This window comes from Macrotis lagotis, chromosome 2 (genome assembly GCF_037893015.1).
Source record: "Macrotis lagotis isolate mMagLag1 chromosome 2, bilby.v1.9.chrom.fasta, whole genome shotgun sequence".
Lineage (NCBI taxonomy): Eukaryota > Metazoa > Chordata > Mammalia > Peramelemorphia > Peramelidae > Macrotis > Macrotis lagotis.
In genome coordinates this window covers 203,921,632-203,934,480 of record NC_133659.1, presented here as the reverse complement: position 1 = coordinate 203,934,480, position 12,849 = coordinate 203,921,632, and the positions used below count along the sequence as shown (strand labels likewise).

Below are 12,849 nucleotides of genomic sequence, written 5' to 3'. Positions count from 1 at the left end.
AGAGGGGGGAGTTCTACTTGGTTGGGTGTAGTAGTTTGAGGATTCTAGCTCCCAAATTCTTTTGAATAAACTGTTAGAAGATGCCTGAAATGCCACCATTAGGGCTTTGTTTCTCCTCTTTAAAAACTTTTGGAAGGAAGAATACATTAAACCATTTTCAGTTCTGAATGCCTTCATGTGCTATGGTTTAAGGGCATTTCAGAGCCTAGAGACAGATGGAGAAAAATTGGAGTCCTGAGTAACTAATGGGAAAAGTTAAAACAAAATTTATTTATTACCATCTTGAAACCTTGGTTGCTCTGCAGGTGGATAGGGATAAAAACCCTGACATGGTAATAACCCCTAGAAGCATTTCTCAGGACCTCCCCATCCTGAAGAGTAAGATTCTAAACCTGAACCAACCCCAATGGAGCTGAGAGAAATCAATCCTAATTTGCTCAGTTAGGTCATCTGCTGAAGGTTTGTCTCCCACTAGTGGTACAATAGCGACCAGGTTCTATGTGCTTTATCTTTGGGTTTAAACAAGGATGTCTCTCTCTTCCCATTCACTACAGAAGGTCAGGATAAAAAGTTCATTAGCCAGACGTCTATGTATTCCACCCGGGCTGATCCAGGCGCTCCTCAGAATCCCAATGCCAAAGCCATTGGTTCACGTAGGATCCATTTCAATTGGCTACCACCTCCTGGCAAGCCATCTGGGTACAAGGTAAGAGGGCTGATTGCGCCACCTAGCTGCCTCCTTGGGTCAAATACTGGCTAACAATTCTATCTTAAAATAAATGGCTCTCTGGACTTCTGAGATCCTCATCAATAAAAGAAGGGGGTTGGATTTGATGATCTCTAAGTTTGTGGTCCTGTGATTATTTTAATTTGTTTTTAATTGAGTCATTGAAGGCCTGGAACATCTGCCCACATTTTTAAAACCCTGCCCTATCACCTTTTTTAGAATTATGAGGGAATGTATCCCCATCACTTAGTACAGAGTCTAGAGTATAGTATATTCTTAAAAAAATGTTGGATTGACTGTATGATAACCCAATGGAGGGTTATTCTTATTTTCTTTCCCTATGGATATAGGTAAAATTCTGGATACAGGGTGATCCTGAATCGGATGCTCAGTTCCTTGATTGCAAAGTGCCCTCAGTGGAGCTCACTGGTCTATACCCACACTGTGACTATGAAATGAAGGTCTGTGCCTATGGACCAATGGGTGAGGGACCTTATAGCCCCCTGGTATCCTGCCGTACCTTTGAGGAAGGTAAGTCTTTTTCAGACCCTTTTAAAAAATAATTTTATTTTTAATATATGGAATAAAATAAGTTTTTCCGTGACAGTATAATAAAAAAGATTGCTCATGAAACTATAAACAACTTATTACTTTTAAATATACAACAAATTTATCATGTAATTTTTTTCCTTATTTTTTCTTTCTTCACCATCCCCTGCCCTAAAGATGGCCATCATTAGATATAAATAGGCATGTTTATGTATGTGTGTGTGTGTATATAAAATTATTTTTTTACTTCTCTCTATCAGTTCTCTGGATGCAGATAACATCTTCATGTTTCCTTTATAGCTGATTTGGATATTTATAACAGTCAAAATAACATTCACTCAATGTCCTTCTTAAAACAATATTGTTACTGTAAACAGCATTCTTTTGGTTCTGCTCATTTCACTCTCCATTTCTTATTGTAAAAGTATTCCATCACAGTCATATACCATAACTTGTTCAGCCATTCCCCAACTAATGAGCATCTCTGCAATTGCTTCTTATCTCTGTTGTCCCAAAGTAAAATAAGTCCCTCCTATCCTCATTCCCATGGCTCCCAGGAGAGAACTTGCTCCCCCAGCCCTCAGAAATCCCTACTTGCCTTTCCTCATTCACCATATTCTCATGAATACTTGGCCCCTAAGGACTCTTGCTCCTCATCCCACCACTGACTGTTTTCCCCTTCTTCTCCCCACTCTAATCAACCACAGTCCCCAGTGAACCTGGACGCCTGGCCTTCAATGTTGTTTCCTCCACTGTCACCCAGCTGAGCTGGGCTGAGCCAGCTGAGACCAATGGGGAAATCACAGCCTATGAAGTCTGCTATGGACTGGTCAATGAAGACAACAGTAAGAGCTCTGTAACCTCTTCCCACCCCATAAAAATTTATGGTGTCAGTTTCCATTATAATAGACCCTTTAGGATAAATCGTGGTTAACATCAAAATATTTGGGCATATGTAAGAAGGGAAGAGAAGCCAGAGGATAAAAGTTTCTAACTTTCTACTATATGGAGGGTGCAATGACTACAGTTAATCCCAACCCATTGATAATCCAGAAATTAAAAGGGTAAAAGAGTGGACTATATTCCCTGACTTTTTTCCTTACAAATTTACAATATATTTGTTATGCTTGGGCTCACAGCTAATAATGTTACACTTAACCACATTGGGATAGAGAAGCTGGTATGAAATTTTATAGGAACTCTGAATAATTCATCAAGTAAAAATTGAGTGTGTCTATAATCAAGTGCATCTTATATTTATATTGCATTTTTGGATCTTTAATTCTGTCCTCCTGTCCCCGGTAGACAGACAGAATAGACAGACAAGACAGAAGGATAGATACATACATCCAGCCATACATACATACATACATACACATGTATACAGCCAGACAGAATAAGCATTTAATAAGTGCTTCCTTCACCTGGCACTATGCTAAGCACTGGTGATAAAAATACAGCAAACAAGATAACTCCTGCCCTGAAGGAACTTATATGATAAGGGTGTGTGAAGGAAAGAGAAATGGATATTTTTGCAGTCAGGGTTTATTCACCCCATTTCTGGTCAAGGAGAAATGGACACCCAAAGAGCTGACATGACTTTTTTGAGGTCTCCCAGTGAGTCTATGTTGGAATTAAGACAAGATTTCATGAAGCACGATGTTCTCTCTTTTGCCCCAGAACCCATCGGACCCATGAAGAAAGTCCTGGTGGATACACCCAAGAAGCGGACATTGCTAATTGAGAACCTTAGAGAATCACAGCCCTACAGATATACTGTAAAGGCCCGCAATGGAGCAGGCTGGGGGCCAGAGAGAGAGGCCATTATCAATCTTGCCACCCAACCTAAACGGCCCATGTCCAGTGAGTATCTGGGCTAGATAGGAAAACCAAAAGGGAGAAAGGAATAGCAGAATAAATTCTCACTTCCTCCCCTTCCAATCTCTAGTCCCCATCATCCCAGACATCCCCATCGTAGATGCCCAAGGAGGGGAAGACTATGACAGCTTCCTCATGTACAGCGATGATGTCTTGCGTTCCCCTACCAGCAGCCAGAGACCCAGCGTCTCTGATGACACAGGTAAATAAATCTGGAAAGCAAAAGTTGGGAGATCCTGATTGGAAACAGTTTGTGGACAAAGGAGAGCAGGATTGATGCCAGAGAGAGGGAGTTGGAAGGACAGTGCCCATTTTTTGCCACTTCCAAAGCATCATTAATTGTTATGGGGCCAGAGTGTCCCATCATGTAATACTGAGCTATATATTTTTGAAAACATGGGGAAACATACAATGTAGCCTTAGGGGACTATTGGAAGGATCCTCAAGACTCATTCAATGAGAACATCTGCCTATCACTCTCAGAATCAATAATAACCAAAGCAGGTGTGTCTGAGGTAGATGTAGCAAAACTCACCATCTTAGCTGACAGAAAAACAAGTAGACCACCCCAGCTTGCCTGCAGATTAGAAGGGAGGGGTCTGAGAGCCTCAGGGGTGGAGCTAGATTCATTTTCCTAGCAGCATCTGAGTCAGCTCTCTCAATGATCTTGTGCCTCATCACCCCTTCCCCTATATATGTCTCTTCCTTTCTTTTCCATCTTCTTCTTGTCCCTTCCTTCCTCTACCGGCCAAGTGTGGCAGAGAGAAGGTTCACTCTTAGCTCCTAGAATGACTGCTAAATGGAATCCCTTCATCCCTCTGGGAAGGTTCCACCTTTAACACCTCTCCTGCCCACCTCATGGGTTGTAGTAAGGATCTTGGGAAATGATGGATTTGAGGATTATGAAGTGGTAATAAGACCATTATTTCCTCCGGTCTTGTAGGAGGACCCATGGGCAATGCATAACTTTAAAGGGAGGGATTTGAGCCAAAGGAGGCCACTAACCTGCTTTAAGATACTGGGGTTCATTGGTGAAGAACCCTAGTTTAGGATATGAACGCAAGGCCCAGCTGTAATAAGAACTAGCTGTGGGACCCTGACTATGTAATTTTCCCTCCCTAGGCCTGTTTCGTTAATCTTACAGCTATAATTTAGGATCTGTTCCTAGACTGAAGGAAACCCACTCTCAATCCAATCAAATTTTACCTTCCTCTTGGAAATTCACTTTGATGCCTTTCTTTGCTTTCTTCCTGTGACCTTCTAGTTCTAGTTCTGACTTGATCCTACTAAGCAGTTACAGGTTGCCAATCCTATCAAGCCAGATCTTTGTCCGCCACAGGGGGCAGTGCCAACCTGCCCCTTCATTGTTCCCAAGGCTCCTGCTGGAAGTTCGAGCCACTGCCAGGGGAGAACCTGAATTTCCGGCAGATCACGTGGCAGCTGCCCCCAGAATTCATCCCCCGCCTGTCCAGCAGCAGTGGGCTCTCCTCTGAGGCTGAGGGGCTCATCCTGCCCCAAGATGATAGCAACCCAGGAGGTAGCCTCCCCCGAAGGGGGACACCCCAACCCCGAGCAGGTGACAGAGAAAGCCCCCTGCCCTGCTCTCCAAGAGTCAGCCACATACAACTTTTGCTCCTTAAACAACTTCCCCAGTACATCTTCCCTTGACATGGTGTCCTGATGAATAAGCCAACACAATTGGCAGATAGGTATACATATGTCCACTCTATGTACTCTGGCAGGAGAATAGCCACATTATTTAGAGCAATGGAGCAGAGCTGGTGTTGAATAAGGTCAAAAATGTGGCTTGCAAGAGGAGCTGATGTCACAAGGTCTGTGGATCAACCTAATTCCTAGCGCTATCAAGGCAGAAGCTGGTCTATCTTCCCTGGAACTGCCTTGAGGAACAAAGCTCCCAACCTTTTTTCTAGTCCTAGTCGATGAAAACACTTCCTTCTGGGGCTTCAAGGAGTGGTTCTAAAGCTCACTAGAGGGAAAAAGTGTGCAGCCTGTAGGAAACTGGCACAATGAGGGTGGAATCAATCTGAAATCTGATATAAATAAAAGGCCTCACCCAATGGGAAATTGATTTTGGGTGAAAAATTTCAAGGAATTTGATTTTCTGCTTTCCCTATCCCTCCTTCCATACCCAGATTGCTAATAAAAGTAATCTTATCTTAATCAGGTTTAAGTGTGGGTTGAGGTCTTTACCACCCAGAAGCTCATCAGGGTGAAAGGTTGGGCTATGCCTGGGACATTGCCTGCCTCTCCAGTGAGAGCAACTTGGAATGAAAAGACTCCCAAACTTGGAGCCAGGTTATCATGTGACCCACCTGTGTAGCTTTGGGCTCAATGCCTGGGCTTCCTTTTTCTCTCTAGTAAAATGTGGGGGGGTTTAAACCAGATGACATCTAGAGTCTTTTCCAAGTCAAGAGTAGTAGCCTAATTCTCTTCATCTGTTTTTCCCCCACCCTCCTCCACTCCCCATTGCAGAGCACCTATTGAATGGGAGGCTGGACTTCGTTTTCCCAGGCAGTGCTAACTCCCTGAACAGGATGACAACCGCCACATCTGCCTATGGCACCCACCTGAGCCCCCATCCCCAACATCGAATTTTAAGCACCTCCTCCACTCTCACCCATGATTATCATTCCCTGACTCGAACAGAGCATTCAGCCACCCTACCCAGAGACTACTCTACCCTTGCATCTATTTCTTCCTATGGTGAGTGATGCCCAAGGACTGACTTGGGAATGAGGGGATGGGAGGAGGGAGCTTCTGCTGACTAGGTCTTTCTAGGTTTCACAGGTTTGACACAATAGCCAGCTCCCAACTTCTCACTCTCTTCATTTTATCCATCTTAGGCCTCCCCCCAATTCAGGAAGATGGGGGGAGCAGGCATACTGGGGCTCAGGTTTCTATGCCAAAGGACCGAATTCAGGTGAAGGGTTTACAAGCCTATGGTGGCTTTCAGGATTCTGTAATCCTAGCCAGATCAACAACAACAACACACACCTGGGGCCCAGGTAGATCCTGTGATGGTCGGTTCCATATTGCAGTGGCTGTTCCATCCTCATCTTCACATCTACCCATTCCAACAAACTCCACCTCATTATCTTCTATTCCATTTGCAGATTCCATGCTGGGCCCACCAGAGCTGCCTAATCATTCATTTCTGCTTACGCTGTGATTCTAATGATATTCTGATACCGCTTGGGGGGGGGGGGGGCGGAGGAATGCTTCCCTACTACAGAAGGAGAAGGAAAGAAGGGTTAACATTAGGCCCTTGTTTCACCATGGGAAAATTGATCCAGAGAAAAGGGACAGCCTAGATGACAGGGCTCTTGGTAAAGACAAGGACCAGATTCCTTTTAAGGACATGTTACTAGACAAATAAGACATTCTGGGCTGATTACTAGTGTAGGATCCAGTTACTTGCTTTCAGGACCCTCACCCACCATAGCATGAGGAAGTTAGGTTTCCTATAGTAGCTAATTCCAAACTTAACTATAGCCCTCTGCCACTTCTCCTTTCTACCCTCCATCCTTATTTCCTCCAGAATCCCGTCTGCCCACTGGGGTACCTGACACCCCCAGCCGCCTGGTATTCTCTGCCCTGGGACCCACATCCCTGAAAGTGAGCTGGCAGGAGCCACAATGTGATCGAGCACTGCAGGGCTACAGCATGGAGTACCAAATGCTGAGTGGAGGTGAGGGGCACCCCATACGACTTTATCAGATTCCTAGAGTTACCCAGCAGGATGGTCATTTCAATTCCAGATCCCCAGGCTAGCTTGTGAGGTTGATCTATATGGTGGTGATGGGAAGTGTGGGGTTAAACTTGATGGCTCCTACTCCAGATCAAAGGTATTTGGGCTACAGGTTGCCAGGCAATAACTAAATTAACCTTCTGGAGCATTCCTACTCAAGTTCAAAAAGAGTTGGGGTCAGGGAGGAAATTAAACATTCAAGACACCAATCCCTGGAATTAAAATTCTGTGTTCAGCCAGACTGGATGACTCCTGGTTAGAGAGAATTCCAGACATCATAACTGTTTAGATTCTGTAATTCTAAGAATCTTATAATATATAGCCTTGGGGAACCTAGGTCAAAAGATAGATCAGTTCATTATTTAGCAACCTGAGTCTCATGTTTTTCTAAAAAAAAATTTTTTCATGATGCTTTAGTGTAGTCAAAAACCCACAAAATTGTCTGATGAAGGAAGACTTACTTTCCCTTCTATCACCAAGCCCCAGAGTTAAGCATAGAAAATGATGGAATGAAATGAATTATTCTTCCCATTTCTATCCATCCCTGGTCTTCCTTCTCCTCCTTCAGGTACTATTCTTTCACTTGTTTGCATTTCAAAGGCCCTCACTGGGTCCACTCCCTAATCTTAATAATTTCAACCCAATTGCTCACAAATGGTCCAGAGAGGCCCTTGGGTGACATATTTGAGGCAGTATGTCACAAAGCAAACCAGACTGAAAGGAAAACATTCCACTGTTTGGTCTTAGACCCCAAAATATGTGGCTCACTCATTTGTTCATTTCCTCTCCAAGGTGAACTACACAGATTACACATTCCTGACCCTCATCAGACCTCAGTAGTGGTGGAAGAACTCCTGCCTAATCACTCCTATGTCTTCCGTGTTCGGGCACAGAGCCAGGAAGGCTGGGGTCCAGAGCGTGAAGGTGTCATTACAATTGAGTCCCAGGTGCATCCCCAAAGCCCACTCTGTCCTCTGCCAGGTGAGACCAATTTGGGCTCAATAGAGCATGATGAGAGGGTCTCCCCTTTCATTTCCATTGTACATCTTTCATAAATTTAGCAGTGCTGGCACACCACATACACTTCATTGATTGTATCTCATTCCCCCCTTTCCCCCTTTCTTCAGGTTCAGCCTTCACCTTGAGCACTCCCAGTGCCCCAGGACCCTTGATATTCACCGCCCAAAGTCCAGACTCACTGCAGATGAGCTGGGAACGACCCCGCCGGCCCAATGGGGACATTCTGGGTTATCTGGTGACCTGTGAGATGGCCCAAGGAGGTAGCTACCCAAGGCTCTCAAACTCAGGGATTTCAATTTTATCTAGACCTATAATCTACACAAGAAAAAAGGGAGGGGCCCTAGGAAATGCAAATAGGAGAGGGGGACATCTGAGAAGTATAGAATCTCCTCCTAACCCTACTTTTGACTTGCATCTGCCTTCAGGTCCATCCACTACTTTCCAGGTGGATGGTGACAACCAGGAGAATCACTTGACTGTGCCAGGTCTGAGTGAAAATGTGCCTTACAAATTCAAAGTCCAGGCAAAGACAACCCAAGGTTTTGGACCAGAGCGTGAGGGCATCATCACTATTGAGTCTCAAAATGAAGGTAGGTCAGGGATCCCCACCCCCCAAGCCTTGCTTTCTGTTCTGGTAAACCTCTGAATGACCTCCCCTAGTCATCCCTGTTCCAGGTCCCATTTCACAGTTGGGAGGACACCTTAGTCTTCAGCAGGAGACATCTCAGTTTCCAAGAGAATACAGCAGCAGGATCACAACTACCCACTCCAGTGTCACAAAGCCCTTCTTGGCAGGTGAGACTTGGTATTTATAGGAGGGCTGGAGCTGACCAGGCTAGGAGAGGCTCCTCTAATGGGCCTGGAGCTCTTACCTTCAATTCTACTTATTTTCTTGCAGATGGACTGGTCCTAGGGACCCAGCAACTAGAGGCTGGCAGCTCCCTCACTCGCCATGTGACTCAGGAATTTGTGACCCGAACATTAACATCTAGTGGGACCTTAACCAAACAGGTGGATCATCAATTCTTCCAGACATGAGAGTCCCACCCTTTCCCCACAACTTTTCTTTTTTTCCCCTAATTCAGCCTGTGTTGCTTCCTAGAAGGGTGAGGGAATCATTCCTCTTTGCTGATACAACCCTGATTATCCCAAACAGGCACAGACTCCCTGGGGGGGGGGGGGGACTGAGGGTGCAGCTGGTGGTAATTCTATCCCAGAGGTCCTGTCCTCTAGCTTCAAAAACCCAATTTGTAACCAAAGAGCTGAGGCAGGTCAGAGCATGGAGAAGGACCTCTAATCTTGCCCCTTAATAATAAATGTTTTTGCTGTCAATTGGTTCTTCCATCTTCATGCCTCCAGAACCCTGGGAATAGAGGGACCTATTATTTTTGATAGCACACTCTCCTGTCCCTTTCCCAAAATACAACACTCAAAGTTGTGAAACTATATTTGTGATTTAATGGCTAATACACAGATGACTTCTCCATTATCATCAAACACCCACCCAGCGGAAGATCCTCCCGGGGATGAGGTGTCCATCTTGTATTTTTCTCCACTTCACAAAGGCTGTACCTTGGCCCCATCAGCTGCTTTTGAGAGGTAGAAGGTAGCGGTTCCTTTATATTGTTCCTGAAAGAAAAAGAGCCTGAGTCTAAGCACCCAGGACCTCCTTCTTCACTCCCCCTGCTCCTAGAAGGCTACCTACTTGGATATGTTGCATGACTCTGGTCGCCACATCTGCCTCCAGGAGGGTAACCGTACAGCCGCCGAAGCCACCTCCAGTCATACGACTGCCGTACACTCCAGGGACAGATAGGGCCAGCATCACCAACTGATCCAACTCAGGGCAGCTCACCTCAAAGTCATCCCTGCACAAGTTACAAGGTACTATAAGGTTTGAAGAAGGAGCCAGGAAGAGTCCAGGCTCAAGAGACATCTGTGGTGTAGATCCCTACCTGAGGGAGTTGTGGCTCTCCACCATGAGTCGGCCAAAAACCAGGTAGTTACTTGAGCTCAGAGCAGCTGCTGCCTCAGATGTTCGCTGAATCTCACTCACAACATGCCGTGCCCGGAGATATTCCAAATTGGTCAGCAGCTCCTTCCCAACTAAGAAGAAACAGGTCTCAGCATTGTCTGACATGCTAGGGTGGGAGGGGGCTCCCTGAGGGAGATGACCAGTCCTGCTCCTCAATGTCTGAATGGAGATGAAGGCAAGAGCCTCTGGAAGGTCTCAATCAGGAGGGACAGTTCACACACAGGATGCCTGAAACCCAGCTCATTTCCCCAGCACTATTACCAATCCCTTACTCTCTAGATCTTTCATGTCTACGTCTCGCAAACTCTTCTTGCCCAGAGCCTTGGCAGCCGATTCACACTGCTGCCGCCGTATAGGGTACTGACTGGACCCAAGGGAGTGCTTGACATTGGAGTTGGTAATGAGCACAGCGATCCCTGGGTCTGACAGGGGCACTGGATGTATTTCCAGGGACCTAGGGAGAGGAAAAAAGATCAGGCCTCCAAATCTTGTGTCATCTGGCACAGGAAAAGGCCACCCTCATGCCCCTTCTGGCCTGGGTGAGATGAGAGAAACAGTAAGGAAGCTAGAATATGGCAAAGAAGAGGAACAAAACCCCCTGACCTGCAATCAATGAGCAGTGCATGGTCCTTCTGCCCGAACAGTGAGATGAGCTGGTCCATGATGCCACAAGGCACCCCTGCAAAACTGTGCTCTGCCTGCTGACATACCATGGCTCGAGAGATTGCTGCCCCAGAGTCTATGGCACACAGATGGAGTGAAGTGGGAGAACTGGGCTAAGCAGGGAGCAAGGAAGGCAGTTGCCTTTGGGGTCGCTTGCTTAGTGTTGGTCCAAAATGGAAGAGCAGTAATAATGGGAAGTACCAGTTCCAAAGTGGAGGACTCAGGGAAAGATTCCCAAACCCCTCCCATAAGTCAAGAATAAAGTTTCTCCCGTAATTTGGGGGTTCCTAGTGGGAAAGGGCAGGGAAGCTGGGGCCTGGACAGGTACCTGGGCAAAGCTGCTGCAAGAAGGTATAAGTTGCCACTTCCAGGGATGCAGAACTAGACAATCCACCCCCCAGAGGCACTGAGCTGGTCACCACTGCATTGAAGCCAGGGAGGGGACCTGCTGCTGAGGGAAAATTGGGAGGGAGAGAATTAAGGGACTGTGAAATGATGCCACTGGGTCCAAGAGATCAAATTAGGTAGTAGCAGTAGTAATGGCTGGCATAAAAAAGAACTGCTGTGATCTACACATCCCCAGAGAAATGGGGGGCCTGGGATCTGAGAAAGCAGCTCCTACTCCGCCTAGGTGGGGGGCAATACTGCCAGCATTTCCCAGAGACAAGTATACCCGGGTAATGTTGGATCACTCCCTTCATGTAGTTGGCCCATCGAGGCAGCCCGGGTTCCAGAGGCTTCTCAGCAGTGGGCACTGAGAACTCCACGCGCTTGGGCTCATCGGCATGCTCTGAGGTTGTCAGGAGGGAGATGTGGCCGTCAGACCGCGGCATCCCTACCAGCACGGTCCACAGCTCCAGAGCCTGGTGAGGGCGGGAGAAGAGAAAGGTCTCACCTCCAGGGTCCACTAGGTTAAAAACCGGGAGCGTGCCCACCTGTCCTGGGCTCCCTGAGCGCTGAACCGGGGGCTGAGTTTCACAGCCGCCTGACGGGGGAGGAAAAGAGGGTCCCGGGGGCTCCTGCAGGGAGCTGGCAGTGGGGGCTCTGCCCCATCCCCCACCCTTCCCGGGTCTGTGGGGAGGCCCCGCTCGGGTAAACACCGCCCTGGACTCTGCCCCGAAGCGGGGGCTCCCAGGGCTGCAGGAGGCACAGGTCAGAGGTCGGGGGAGAAGGGCAGCCACGGGGCCGGACCCCCGTCGGGGGACGGAGGAAGGGCAGCCGGGAGCCCAAGCTGGGAGAACGGGGGCTTCGGATCGGGGTTCTCAAAGGCCCTGGCGGCTTTAAGCTGGGCCTCGGGGAGCCCGGGGGCTGTGGGGGGCACAGGAGGCACTGCCCATCCCCCGGCGGCCACCCAGGGAGCCAAGGAGGGAAGTGCCTGCTCCCCCGGGGCCTCCTTCCTGCCCCGGTGGGCTGGGCTGAGGGGCCCGGCCAGGGTGGCAAGCCGGGACTGGGCAGGCCAGGACCCTTGGGTGGCGGCTGGGGGCGGGCCGGCCCCGGAGTCAGGAGTTCAAGTCCAGCCTCAGCCGCCCGGCCGGGGCTGCGGGGGCCGGGGCTGCGGGGGCCGGGCTGCGGGGCCGGGCTGAGGGGGCCGGGCTGCGGGGCTGAGGGGGCCGGGCTGCGGGGCTGCGGGGCCGGGCTGAGGGGGCCGGGGCTGAGGGGGCCGGGGCTGCGGGGCCGGGCTGCGGGGCCGGGGCCGGGCTGAGGGGGCCGGGGCTGAGGGGGCCGGGGCTGCGGGGCCGGGCTGCGGGGGCCGGGCTGAGGGGGCCGGGGCTGCGGGGCCGGGCTGAGGGGGCCGGGCTGCGGGGCCGGGCTGCGGGGCCGGGCTGAGGGGGCCGGGGCTGCGGGGCCGGGCTGAGGGGGCCGGGCTGCGGGGGGCCGGGCTGCGGGGCCGGGCTGCGGGGGCCGGGCTGCGGGGGCCGGGGCTGCGGGGCCGGGCTGAGGGGTCCCGGCCGGCCTCCAGCGCTCACCATGGGCAGCACGAGGCCCGCGTTGTAGTCCGTGTGCTCGCCGATCAGGTTGACCCGGCCCGGGGCGGACACGGCCAGGGCGGGCTCCGAGCCGAACTCCCTCCGGAAGGCCGCCCGGGCCTCGGCCAGGAGCGCCGCGCCCTCGGAGGGGCGGGTCGCGGCCATGCTGCTGCGGGCGCCGGGGCCGACTGAGCCCGCCGCCGCCTCCCCTCGCCCGCCCGCCGGCCCAGCCCCGGCCGCA

The 12,849-nt window shown here is 49.7% G+C and overlaps 2 protein-coding genes across 7 annotated transcripts in view; one reads left to right on the top strand and one right to left on the bottom strand.

Moving 5' to 3' along the window:
• ITGB4 (integrin subunit beta 4) overlaps positions 1–11,557 on the top strand; it is a 45,095-nt gene extending 33,538 nt beyond the window's left edge. Inside the window, exons 28-41 of one of the 5 annotated variants that reach the window (XM_074224558.1) lie at positions 555–706; positions 1,078–1,258; positions 1,984–2,121; positions 2,957–3,139; positions 3,225–3,356; positions 4,530–4,691; positions 5,648–5,878; positions 6,019–6,180; positions 6,714–6,863; positions 7,716–7,904; positions 8,051–8,203; positions 8,369–8,533; positions 8,619–8,738; positions 8,842–11,557. In XM_074224558.1, the coding sequence (XP_074080659.1) occupies positions 555–706; positions 1,078–1,258; positions 1,984–2,121; positions 2,957–3,139; positions 3,225–3,356; positions 4,530–4,691; positions 5,648–5,878; positions 6,019–6,180; positions 6,714–6,863; positions 7,716–7,904; positions 8,051–8,203; positions 8,369–8,533; positions 8,619–8,738; positions 8,842–8,981 (2,258 nt within the window). In that variant the 3' untranslated portion in view covers positions 8,982–11,557. Of the gene's footprint in view, positions 1–554; positions 707–1,077; positions 1,259–1,983; positions 2,122–2,956; positions 3,140–3,224; positions 3,357–4,529; positions 4,731–5,647; positions 5,879–6,018; positions 6,181–6,713; positions 6,864–7,715; positions 7,905–8,050; positions 8,204–8,368; positions 8,534–8,618; positions 8,739–8,841 lie in introns of all 5 variants that reach the window. The other 4 variants (XM_074224557.1, XM_074224560.1, XM_074224559.1 and 1 more) reach the window with 4 other exon arrangements.
• Positions 9,379–12,849, bottom strand: GALK1 (galactokinase 1). Of its 2 annotated transcripts, none has more exons than XM_074224562.1 (8): positions 12,609–12,849; positions 11,315–11,504; positions 10,970–11,092; positions 10,582–10,717; positions 10,251–10,432; positions 9,899–10,049; positions 9,649–9,811; positions 9,379–9,572 (listed from the first exon to the last, which is right to left on the bottom strand). In XM_074224562.1, exons 1-8 carry the CDS (start codon positions 12,771–12,773, stop codon positions 9,501–9,503), a joined length of 1,182 nt encoding a protein of 393 aa, XP_074080663.1. In that variant the 5' UTR covers positions 12,774–12,849; the 3' UTR covers positions 9,379–9,500. The 2 variants fall into 2 exon arrangements, with proteins under 2 accessions (XP_074080663.1, XP_074080664.1); XM_074224563.1 differs by having other exon boundaries at positions 10,970–11,089; positions 12,609–12,847.

Coding starts and splice junctions, on each gene's coding strand:
- GALK1 (XM_074224562.1), bottom strand. CDS start 12,773: ATGGCCGCGACCCGCCCCTCCGAGGGCGCGGCGCTCCTGGCCGAGGCC. Junction 11,505..12,608: donor CGGGCCTCGTGCTGCCCATG/GTGAGCGCTGGA, acceptor CGCCCTCACCAG/GCTCTGGAGCTGTGGACCGT. Junction 9,812..9,898: donor GAGAGCCACAACTCCCTCAG/GTAGGGATCTAC, acceptor TAACTTGTGCAG/GGATGACTTTGAGGTGAGCT.